Raw genomic sequence first — 11924 nt, 5'->3', positions numbered from 1 at the left:
AAGATGGATGAGGGCTTGTAAAGTGCCAGGGCGTTCACTGCGTGCAAATTCATCTAGAATTTCATCAGACAGCCCCTCAGTATATTGGTCAATGAATGCTGCCTCATTCCACTCTAGGTCCTGAGCCAGTAGCTGGAACTCAGTAGTGTACTGAGAGACTGAGGCGTTGTGCTGCTTAAGAGCCCTTATCTTTCGGTTAGCTGTTTCTGTTTTCACAGGATTAGCATAGGCATTGGCAAAATAAACCTTGAAAGCCTGGAAGTCAGACAGCAGGGGAGAATTCCCTACCAGCAAGGGTGTGGCCCATTTGGCCGCTTGCCCTTTAAGCAGGCTTAAAATGAAACAGACTTTAGCTTTATCAGAAACAAAGTCCCGAGCTCTGAGCTCAATATAAAGATTACATTATGCTAGGAATGCGGGGAACTCATCAACACTGCCACCGAAACGGTCAGGAGGATTTTATTGGGCAGCGTGGGGGAGGTGTGCCAGCATTCGCTAAAGCCGCAGCATTTGTAGCGGTTTGTTGTTGCAAAGAAAGCACAGCTTGAGTTAATTGCTGCACCTGTGCTAGCCTTCTGTCTTGCTCTGACTGAGGGCTGCTGGGAGCAGGGGGTGGGGCTTGTTGCATGTGCCCGCCCCCTTCTGTCACGGCAGGGCCAGGGGGCGTGATGCAGGCAAGCAAAGTCCAAGAGCAGTCCGAAGTCAAGCCGAGTAAGACAAGCAGCAAAGTTCAAACAGGTTTAAATCAGAATCCAAAGCCAGGGTCAGACATACCAAAGTTCAATGTCCATAAATCCAAACGATGCCAGAGGAGTCAGAGACGAGAGCAGGGTCAACGAAGCCGAGGGTCAAAAGCTGAGGATCAAGATGACAAGAGTTCTGGAGCAGAGATACACGGAGTAGGTCCTGTCAAAAGACGTTTGCCAGCACAAGTTCCTTCCAGCAACAGGCTTGAAGATATACAGTGGACGGATGAGCTTGTCTTTGGCTGAGGGTTGGTCTAGATAGCCTTTTGTTTCTTTCCTGTCTGGGGCTCAAAATAAGTTAAACATTTTGTAGCTTTGTGGAAGACATGTGTTACTCTACCCAAACAAGAAAATTGTTTGAAGTTTTATTCTTAATGTAATACTTGCTACAAAGGCATAATGCATTTATTTGTGTGAAACTTTTGTATCCTGCCTCTCCATGCAATTAAAGGAGCAGCTTCCACTAATATGGGAGCTCCTAGGTGCCGCCGAAGGCAATGGCGGCCGGGGGCTGGTTTGCCGCCGCGGAGGAGGGTGGGGTGGCAACAGCGCCGCAGCGCAGTGTGCTGGGGCGTGGGCGGGGAGAAGCCAGCCTAGTTAGGCTCGGCTCATCTGTCCACCTCCTATATTCCTTGTAACAGCTATTTGCCTTTCTTTCAGCATCGTTCACAGAACATTAGTACTGGCATTAATTTTGTTTAGCATGCTAACAATACTAACGTGTATTAACTGTGTGATTATTTATTTAGTTGTGAGGAGCCGTAAAGACTATTCTGCTAAAAGAAGGGGTGGCAGGCTCCAGGCAGGGCCTGGGGATCACCCAGAATTACAGCTCATCTCCAGACTACAGAGATCAGTTTCCTTAGCAAAAATAGATGTTTTGGAGGGTGGACTCTATGGCACTGTACCTCACTGAGGTCCCTGTCCTCTCCATGCTCAACCACCGAAATTTCAAGAACTTTCCCAACCTAGAGCTGTTAACCCTACCCCCCCCCATCCCACATCAGTGGCCAGGGAGGACCTGGCAACCCTAACTAACAGAAATGGCAAATCTGGTGCATGGGTGTTGGGGGTATGGTTCTGTTACCTATTTTTATGCCTTTAAACTACCTATTACATGTGGTCCTGACCTGGATAGCCCAGACTAACCCAATCCCATCAGATCTCAGAAGCTAAGGAAGGTTGGCGTTGGCTAGCATTTGGAAGGGCGACCTCCAAGGAATACCAGGGTCATGACGCAGAGGCAGGCAATGGCAAACCACTTCTAAAACTTCTCTTGCCTTAAAAACAAGTCTAGCTCACTCCCTAGTGGTGCATAATGCTAAAGAGCTAGAACTTCTGACTGCCAGACAATCTTAGGATCTCCTGGCTATTCTACACACAATGCCACACAATAATTAATTAATTAATTAACCTATTACATGTGAATGGGAGCTAAACAATCAGACCTATGTAGTATCTAAATTACTGGCATGGATGATTTCTTAATTTCTAATTTCAGCCTACCTTTAATTATATCAAGAAGGTAGACTAACCTACTTATAGCATCTTTAAACCAGTCTGTTTCAAGAAAAGACTGACCAAGTACACTTTCTGTCCTTCTGCTGTTGGAGGGGTGGGTAAGGCCTGCATCTTCCTTTCTCCTATGTAGCTTCCTAACTGGGAAGTAGCAGGTTATAATGCTACCCTTTTACCTCCTCTTTCTTCTTGACTTTGCTGTCTTGTAACCAGAGCAGCAAGGAAGGAGTCCCTTGTGCGCTGACCCTGTATTCGTATGAAAGAGGCCTCACAAACAGTGCAAGCCCCACTTGAACCTCTCAGAAATGCCTGACAATGCCAGCCATAATGTCAGCTTTACTATGGCTGCGGTCACACGGAGCATTAGCCACACTACAGAGATGGAAGATAGGCGGATGTTCCGGGCGCGATCACAGCGCCACATCTGGAAAGCGTAGAGCTCCCGTGGCAAACCCGAGGCTTCCCGCTGAAGATGCAGGTAAAAAACTAGTACCTCCGAGGTACTAGTTTCCGGAAACCACGGGGCAAGGGCTGGCATCTGATCGCGTTTCCGGTGGTAGTCCGTGGTATCCAGCGCCCGCCCATGTCCCCTCGCAAACAGGGTTTCCCCCCCCCCCAAGTCTCCACAGCATGCGCCCAAGCCCCTAAAGGTTTTTTTTTCAAGTCTCCACGGGATGCACACAAGCACCCAATGGCGCATGCACACACTTTGTTTAAAAACAAACAACACAGCCCCCTCCTCTTTTCTGTACCCCCCCCCACTCCTGTCTCGGCCTGCTCGAGAGGAACTCTCTCCACCGGGCGGCAGAGGGTGAGGTGCAGGGGGGGCGTGGCGGGAGGGTGGCTCGGCTGAAGCTCCTCCTGGAGGGGACCAGACGGAGGACACAGTTTGCATTCCTCTGCAGCCCTGGAAGGGGTTAAACCCACGGAGCCTTTTGCTAGAGAGGCTGCTTATTTGCCACGCCGCAGGATTGTCCTGTGATCGGCACCTTCCCCCTAACCACAGGACCTTGAGGGGACCTCGACGGGACATCTGATCGTGCAGCCGTGCGTTATTTTGCTCCGGGCCAACAGCCACTCTTCCCCCCCCCGCCGCATTTTCCTGCCCGTGTAACGGGAGCCAGAGTCTGGCTAGTTCTCTGCTCCTCCTTCATTTAAACTGGAACTGCTGTGCAGGGGTGAGGCACCTGGGGGGTGGTCCTCAAAGTGAAATTGATAGCAAGAAAGAGAAATGTTCATTCTCCCAAACAGCAAGCAAGTTTCTTTTGTAAAAATGGGTGCAAAAGGTACACTATTTTAGAAAACCATCTCATGAACAAAAGAGTATATTACAGAGAACAACAAAAAAAAAATTAGGATGCTTGCAGTACTTGAGAAGGAGGACAAAGAAGGGTTCAGGATCTGGGTTGAGTTCAGGCTATTCCACAAGGTCTAAGATGGCAATGGCTTTTCTGCTACCCCTAAGCTGGAGAAGTCCCAGCCAAACCATGTGCTCTTTCACAGGCATCAGGCAGAGGAAAAGAGGAGAGTGATGAGTCCCAACTCTTTTTAAATGTAAAATGTCCTATCTTTGGGAAAGTATCATAAGCTTATAGGACCAATTAGATCTGGTCAAAAATTAATGACATAGTGCACCAGAACTAAGTTGAAGAATATCTCCTCTAGAGAATAAAGTTCATTACCATTTAAATTGAGAATTCCAGGAGGAAAAAGAAGTCTACTCAGAACACGGAGACACACTTTCCAGAGGGTCTAGTCAGAGAATAGGCATGACTGACTGAAGAAATGCATTTTTTTCCTGGGAGGTTTAAAATGGGCAAAACATCCACTGTGTGCTTTTAAGGGTTTTTTTCCCTCTCTGGGCAGAGACCAGGCAGGAGGGGGGAGTCAGTTCAATTGCTTCCCAGACATACCTCAGCTCACCTTCATACAAATGCTAATAGATCTAGCAAGAGAGATAATGGGTGGGTCAAGATCTCCCCCTTTCCCCAAGCAGGGAACAGAGATCAGAAACAGATATGATAAAAACTTGCAGTAGGAAGGAGATCTCTTTTTCTTGGGAGCAGACCTCTCCACAGGGTAGGTAGCCATTGACCATGTGCTCTCCTAAACAGTTGGAGCAAGCTTCAAGGTAATGGCTACTCTGTTCAGATTTAGAACTAAGCTAAAGAGCCTGTCCTATATTTTAACATTTGATAGGCCATGTACAGAGAGAGGGACAGAGAATTTGCATTTTACTCATTTCTTTTAGATCCTTTGCTCAAACTGGAGCTGTGCTAAAACCTGTTCACATAGGTCATAAGCATAAACAACAGGGAAAGCAGTTTTTAACATACAGAAAAAGGAATCATCTGTTGTGCTAAAAGTATGCATGTGAACATTTTCTTTTTAATAAATACTTAATAACTTTTGATGTTGGTAGTGGTTCAGATATGTATAAGGAATGTAATTTATAAATTAATTAAAATATGTAATAATAATGATGTTGGTAGTGGTTCTCTGTACCACGTAGACCTTCACCGTCTTTGACACAGTGTTTTAAAAGGAGTGCTGGGGGAAGCAGGCAGTTGGTGTGGCTATTCCTCCAGGGGCGTGCAAGGCAGTAAACTGCCCGTGGTGACCAGGTGCTGGGCAGGGGGGGACACACAGAGATAAGGCCTCAGAACCTGGAAGGGAAGCTGGGAGTCCTGACTCTCCCAGTGGGTTATTCCTTACAAAGGTCAGGTGGTGGTGCTGGGCTACCCAAGAGTGGAAGAAAAGCCTCTACAAGTGTGGAGAATAACTTAGGAGGGCAGGGCAGAATAGGGCCTGCAGGCCAGAGTTGGCACTTTCCACCACACTGACCACTCACTGTTTGTAGCAGGATTAAACAAAGGCAGTACAGAACACATGCATATTCAGTAAGACTGATTTTCCTTTTCTGGCTCCCATAATGGGGTCTGGACACCATGAATTGATTATAGCCACACCAAGTAGCCCAGAGTAATCACAGGCGGAGTCCTCTGGAACAACACAGAAATCGCAGAAGCTGAGAACCTAGCCAACTATCCTGCATGATTGGTCCAGCTAGTAACAATGCAGACTCGTTGTTAGAATCTGAAAACAGAAATTCTAAATTGCCTCTTCATGTTTGAGTTCAAGATTTGCATCTCCTCTGTCTCAAGGTCAGGTAATACAACGTGAAGGAATAAGTGAGTTAGATCCTGCCAGGATCTCTGTCCCATCTTACTTCAGTCCCATGCTGAACCCCACAATTTCTGGCATAACCTCCTTGGCTGTCAAAAGAGGAACCTCCCCTCTTTTTCACCAGGAGAAAAGCTGCTAAGATCCATCCTATTAAATAAAATATCATGTATTCCCACAACTCAAGTTCAAATCTTCAGTGACTCTAGTATGTTGAACTGATGCTATGAGGTGCTTCCTTGCAGCTAGAAGAAGCTACCAGTGAAAGAATGGACAAAGATGAAGAAGCTCTAAAAGCAGCCAGGGCAGAACTAAAGGAAGCTAGACGTCAGTGGCATCACATGCAGAGGGAAATTGACACTCTCCATGTCGTGGTAGGTGTGATCCAGCCACTCTATTAGATGAATGCTTAAAATTAAAAACAATTTTTCCCTGTATTGGTGAACAGTGTGTGTTTCCATGTGTCTGTGTGTGTAAAGTGCTGTCAAGTTGCAGCTGACTTACAGAGATCCCAGTAAGCAGTTTTCAAGGCAATTGAGAAGCAGAGGTAGTTTGCCATGGCCTTCCTCTGCTGAGTCTTCCTTGGTGGTCTCCCTTCCAGGTAGTAACCCTGCTTAGCTTTTGAGATCTGATGAAATCAGGCTACACCATGCTGCTGTCCTTCCCTTTAGTGAATAATACCTAAGATATTTTATTTTGTGAACTATCATTTATGTAACTCTAGATCTGACTACTGTAACACCCTCAACATGGGGCTGCCCTTGAAAACAGCCCTGAAACTTCAGCCAGTGCAGAATGCAACAGCTTGCCTCCTGGCTGAGGGAAGGTAATGGTGGCAGGCAGAGATCATTTCGGGGGCGAACGCGGGGGAACGCAGTTCCCCCGGGTGAGGTGCAGGGGGGCGGGGCACATGACAAAGCCCCGCCCCCTGCTTCCGGCTGCCTTGCTTCCAGCTCTCATTCAGCCAGGAGGAGGCAGGAGAAGAGGGAGGGTAAGTTGCTTCCTCCGCCCCTGATGTCAGGGGGTGTGGCATATGCTAATGAGTTATGTTCCTCGCATTCTCACTGGCCTTGCAAGTCCACCGCCGGGCCCCTGATGTCAGGGGGTGTGGCATATGCTAATGAGTTATGCTAATGAGTTCCCCTAGCTCTTTTTCTACGAAATGACCCCTGGTGGCAGGGAAATGCATTCTCTATAACTGTCCCTTCTGTGGAATAAGATCACCAGAGCTCAATATTCTCCTCAAATTTTGGCCTGCGTACAGCCTCCCCTCTCCCATGCCAGTTTCCCAGCCTGCAACAGTCCTGGGAGTGCTCACCCCTCCAAAAAAAAAGGGATTCTCACATCTAGAGAACTAGAATGTCAAAACCGAACTAAGTTTGAGTCCAGTGGCACCTTTTAGACCAATAAAGTTTTATTCTGGATATAAGCTTTTGTGTGCACGTACACTTCTTCACATGCACACAAAGCTTATACCTTGAATTAAACTTTGTTAGTCTTAAAGGTGCTACTGGACTCAAACTTTGTTCTGCTGCTTCTGACCAACACAGCTACCCACTTGATGGTTAAACTAAAACCCTTCTCCCTGGCATGCCAGCATTTTAGGTGGATAAAACTTTTCATGTAAATGCTCATGTTGTAGTACGAAGAAGCATTACAGCCCAGACAAAGGGTTAAACTGTGTGTTATATACAAACATGTATAACTATAGCATGGTTGGCTTATTTAACTGAAAAGCCACTTTGGGAGGAGGCAGCTGAGAGTGGAGAATCTGCAGGGAGAGTGATATCCATCTTCAATCACTATTCACAGTTCTTCCTGAATTTAGATTGGTAAATGTGCATTTTGATAATCATGTTGTGGGAGAAGCAGGGCTATTTTGGGGCAGGAACGCACAGGAACGGAGTTCCGGCTGGCACCCAAGCTGGCCACGCCCAGCAGGAACTAATTAGCATAATAGGCCACTCCCAACAGCAGAAACTCATTAGGATTGGTTACATTAGGGGTGTGTGGCCTAACATGCAAAGGAGTTCCTGCTACAAAAAAAGCCCTGAGTTTTGACAACAAACAAGGTAAACAGAATAAGAAGCAAAAGGTGGGTGTGACTGGATGACCACACTTCTGGTAACATGGGGGTGCGGCCTAATGTGCTAATGAGCTGTGCTGTCAGGGTTGTGGCCTAATATGCTAATGAGTTTCTGCTGTTGGGTGTGGCCTATTATGCTAATGAGTTCCTGCTGGGCTTTTTCTACAAAAAGAGCCCTGGGAAGTAATTCGGAGGATGGTTTAGAAAGGAGATATGGGGTTGGGTAAGGGTTAAGTGCCCTTGTTAAGGCTTCTTCACTCTCAGTCATCCCTTCTCAGGAAAAAAAAAATCACTACTGAGTTGCCTGTACCCCTGTGGGGAAAATAACATGGTAACCATAAATTTTCTCCAGGCAGGGTAAAACCAGTTCAGCAGAAAGCCGCAGCAGGGGGGAAAGTTCCCATGCCCTTCTCCTCCATGAAAAAGCAGCCTCAGCAGCTGCGTTTGAGAAAGACAAAAGTATCTTTTAAAACGAACACAGAAGAAAATATATCATCCTAAGTGGGGAATTAAAATGGAGGTAGAAAGGAGGATTGCAACTTTGAGGAATGCCCACAGTTTGTGACACTATGGACAACTTGAAAAAGCAGGTTTCTTTGGAAGGTGTATTGAAAAGTGGGAGCATGTATTTATTATGTTCCTGCTATGCACATCTTTGGTCCCAGCCCTTTTAACAGACTCCCCACTATGGCACTGTTAAAATCTAAAAATAACTATTTGTTAGAATCTAAAGTAACTATCTAATTGACGTGAAGTCTGAGGAACTTTCCCAAGACCCAAAAATGTTAAATAGAGCAATGGAGTCTGAAAAATGAAAATTATTTTCCTCAGGTAACATATGACACACCATACTCACATAAGTATATTTTACTGATGTATATTTTATTAATCGGACTTCTTATCTACAGCAACTATGTCATGATACAACTTGCTTGCAATTTGTTCTCAAGGCAAATACTATTAGATATTTCTGTAGGACTTTTTAAAGCAAGTACTTCTGAGTTCTTCATTCACTACATGGTGGATTATGTCTGTTAATGTAAAGCCGTGAGAGAACATCCCAGAATACTTTGCTTTGTAGATATTAAGGATGCCTTACAAGCTACCTTTCTCTAAATAAGGACTTTAAAAAAAATTATAGTCCACCTTTCTCACTTGGACTCAAGCTGGATGGGACATTCAATAAACAAGTATTCATCTTGCCTCAACCCGGCTCTGGCCCCAATCTAGTGAAATTATCTTCCAGATGAGATCCGAGCCCTGTGGAACCTGATTCAGTTCCACAGGGCCTGTAAAACAGAATTATTCCACCAGGAATATAGTTGAGGAAATGAAGTTCCATCTATATTAGCCTTCCCCAGCTCCCCCCCACCTTCCCACCAGTCATTGCATAGCATACCAGCTTTAAACATACAGTTTGTACAACCTTGCTTGGATAAACTGAATGGTAGTAGTGGTAGCAGCAGCAGTTGTTGTCGTTGTCGTGGTTCATAGTTTCAGCGAGTCATATGCAGTAGTATGGACCAGAATCCCTAATAATTTCTTCAAGTAACTTTATGAATCATTTAGTACAGTAGCCTGTGTAGAAAAGCCCTCTTGAATAACTCAAGTTTTGCATACTTTGTGGAAAGCCATGAGAGTGACCTTCTCAAGCAGGCCATTCCACAAGTTGGGGGCCACAATGGAGAAGGCACCATTGTTGATTCTGCCTATTTGCAGGCTCATGCCTGTAGAAGACCCTGCTCCAGTGAACAAAGCTGTCATGGCGGAGAATGGGGGAAAGGTGATCTCACAGATATGAGGGTCCAAGGCCATGAAGGGCTTTGTGTGTGATAGCAAATGCCTTAAATTGAGCCCAGTAACTGATGGGTAGCCAGTGAAGTGCCTGCAGCATGCTCCATCTAGTTCTTGATAACAGCCGAGTCGCGGCATTTTGCACCAAATGGACCGTGCACAAATTATTGAGGAAAGGATACACATAAAGGGTTTTTTCTTGTTTAGTCGCACAGTTGAGTCTGACTCTTCGCAACCCCATGAACCACATCACGCCAGGCCCTCCTGTCTTCTGTCGTCCTCTGGAGTTTGCTTAATTTCATATTCGTTGCATCGATAACACTGTCTAACCATCTTATCCTTTGCCACCCCCTTCTTCTTTTACCTTCAATCTTTCCCAGCATCAGGGTCTTCTCCAGTGAGTGCTCCCTTCTCATTTGGTGGCCAAAGTATTTGAGCTTCAGCTTCAGTATCTGGCCTTCCAGGGAACAGTCAGGGTTGATTTCTTTTAGGATTGACTGATTTGATCTCCTTGTAGTCCAAGAGACTCTCAAGAGTGTTCTCCAGCACCATAATTCCAAAGCATCTACTCTTCGGCACTCGGCTTTCCTTATGGTCCAGCTTTCGCAGCCATAAATTACAACTGGGAATACCATTGCTTTGACCATATGGCCTTTTGTTGGCAGGGTGATATCTCTACTTTTTATTATGCTGTTTAGGTTTGCCATAGCTTTCTTCCCAAGGAGCAGGCGTCTTTTAATTTCATTAACCAGAAAGATAGAAGGGGGTTGCAGTATGGTAAAGGTATAAACAGAATGGAACTACTGCAAACTGTGCATTGCAAGTTTATATTAAGTACAATTACAAAATATCAGATTATATATTCAATAATATGTTTTACAGATCACTGAAGCAATTGATGTCAACGATGGACAAACTCCCCCGGAGTTGATATTCGTTTCGAGGCGTCTTTTTCATACATCAAACCTCCTAGCAAGAAATGTACCAATCAATCATTCTTTGTCACTTTCAATATTCACAAGAGTTCTTAACCATAATATCAAGGACAGGCTGATCAGCCTTAGCCAGTATCCAGTATGCTAAAATTTTATAAAATATTTTGTAATTGATTAGACTAGAGTGATGTGATAAATTTATATTTTATTATAGAACCAAGGAATATCCAGTTTGGAAGATTTATGATCATGTGGAAGCACACTTATGTATGTATTTATATCTGTAAGTTGTATTTGATTCTTGCTGGGTATAGTTTCCGGGAATGATTGATTGGTACGTTTCTTGCTAGGAGGTTTGATGTATGAAAAAGACGCCTCGAAACGAATATCAACTCCGGGGGAGTTCGTCCATCATTGACATCAATTGTTTCAGTGATCTGTAAAACATATTATTGAATATATGATCTGATATTTTGTAATTGTACGTAATATAAGCTTGCAATGCACAGTCTTTTAATTTCATGGCTGCTGTCACCATCTGCAGTGATCTTGGATCCCAGGAACGTGAAGTCTGTCACTGCTTCCATGACTTCCCTTTCTATTTGCCAAGGAGTGATAGGACCAGATGCCATGATCTTAGGGGTTTTTTTATGTTGAGTTTCAAGCCCACTTTTGCGCTCTCCTCTTGCACCCCGAGCAAGAGGCTCTTTAGGTCCTCTTCACTTTCTACCATTAGAGTGATATCATCTGCATATCTGAGGTTGCTGATGTTGTTCCCTGCAATCTTAATTCCCGCTTGTGATTCATCTAGGCTGGCATATCACGTGATGTACTCTGCATATAAATTAAATAAGCAAGGTGACAATATACATCCTTGTCATACTCCTTTTCCTATGCGAAACAATCACTTGTTCCATATCCGGTTCTAATTGTCACTTCTTGACCCTTATACAGGTTTCTCGAGAGACATGTGAGGTAGTCTGGTACTCCCATCTCTTTAAGGACTTGCCATAGTTTTTTGTGATCCACACAATCAAAGGCTTTAGTTCAATAAAGCAGCAGAAGATATTTTTCTGGCACTCCCTTGCTTTCTCCATAATCCAGTGAATGTTGGCAGTTTGATCTCTCGTTCCTCTACCTCTTTGAAACCCAGTTTGTACTTCTGGCAGTTCTCTATCCATGTACTGCTGAAGCCTAGCTTGTAGGATCTTGAGCATGACCTTGCTAGCGTGTAAAATGAGTGCAATTCTGCGATAGTTTAAACATTCCTTGGCATTGCCCTTCTTTGAGATTGAGATGTAAACTGACCTTTTCCAATCCTGTGGCCACTGTTGCATTTTCCAAATTTGCTGCCATATTGAGTGCAGTGCTTTAACAGCATCATCTTTTAAGACTTTGAATAGCTTAGCTGGGATACCATCACCTCCACCAGCTTTGTAATGCTTTCTAAGGCGCATTTGACTTTGCACTCAAGGATGTCTAGCTTGAGGTCAGTGATCACAACATCGTGGTTGTCAAGGACATTGAGGTCCTTCTTGTATAGTTCTTCTGTGTATTCTTGCCAACTCTTCCTAATCTCTTCTGCTTCTGTTAGGTCCCTACTGTTTTTGTCCTTTATCATGGCCAGCTTTGCACAGAACATTCCCTTGATTTCTCCATTTT

At 44.8% G+C, this 11924-nt stretch overlaps 1 protein-coding gene across 1 annotated transcript in view; it reads left to right on the top strand.

Annotated features, from left to right (window-relative positions):
- Nucleotides 1–11924, top strand: part of KRT222 (keratin 222, type II) — a 47746-nt gene that overhangs the window by 13075 nt on the left and 22747 nt on the right. The window contains exon 2 of the mRNA XM_015410263.1: nt 5693–5821. Coding sequence (XP_015265749.1) covers nt 5693–5821 — 129 coding nt within the window. The remainder of the gene's footprint in view (nt 1–5692; nt 5822–11924) is intronic.

This window comes from Gekko japonicus, unplaced genomic scaffold (assembly GCF_001447785.1).
Source record: "Gekko japonicus isolate JY-2015 unplaced genomic scaffold, Gekko_japonicus_V1.1 scaffold1280, whole genome shotgun sequence".
NCBI lineage: Eukaryota > Metazoa > Chordata > Lepidosauria > Squamata > Gekkonidae > Gekko > Gekko japonicus.
The sequence above is the reverse complement of the archived record's forward strand: the minus strand, read 5'-3'. Positions and strand labels throughout refer to the sequence as shown.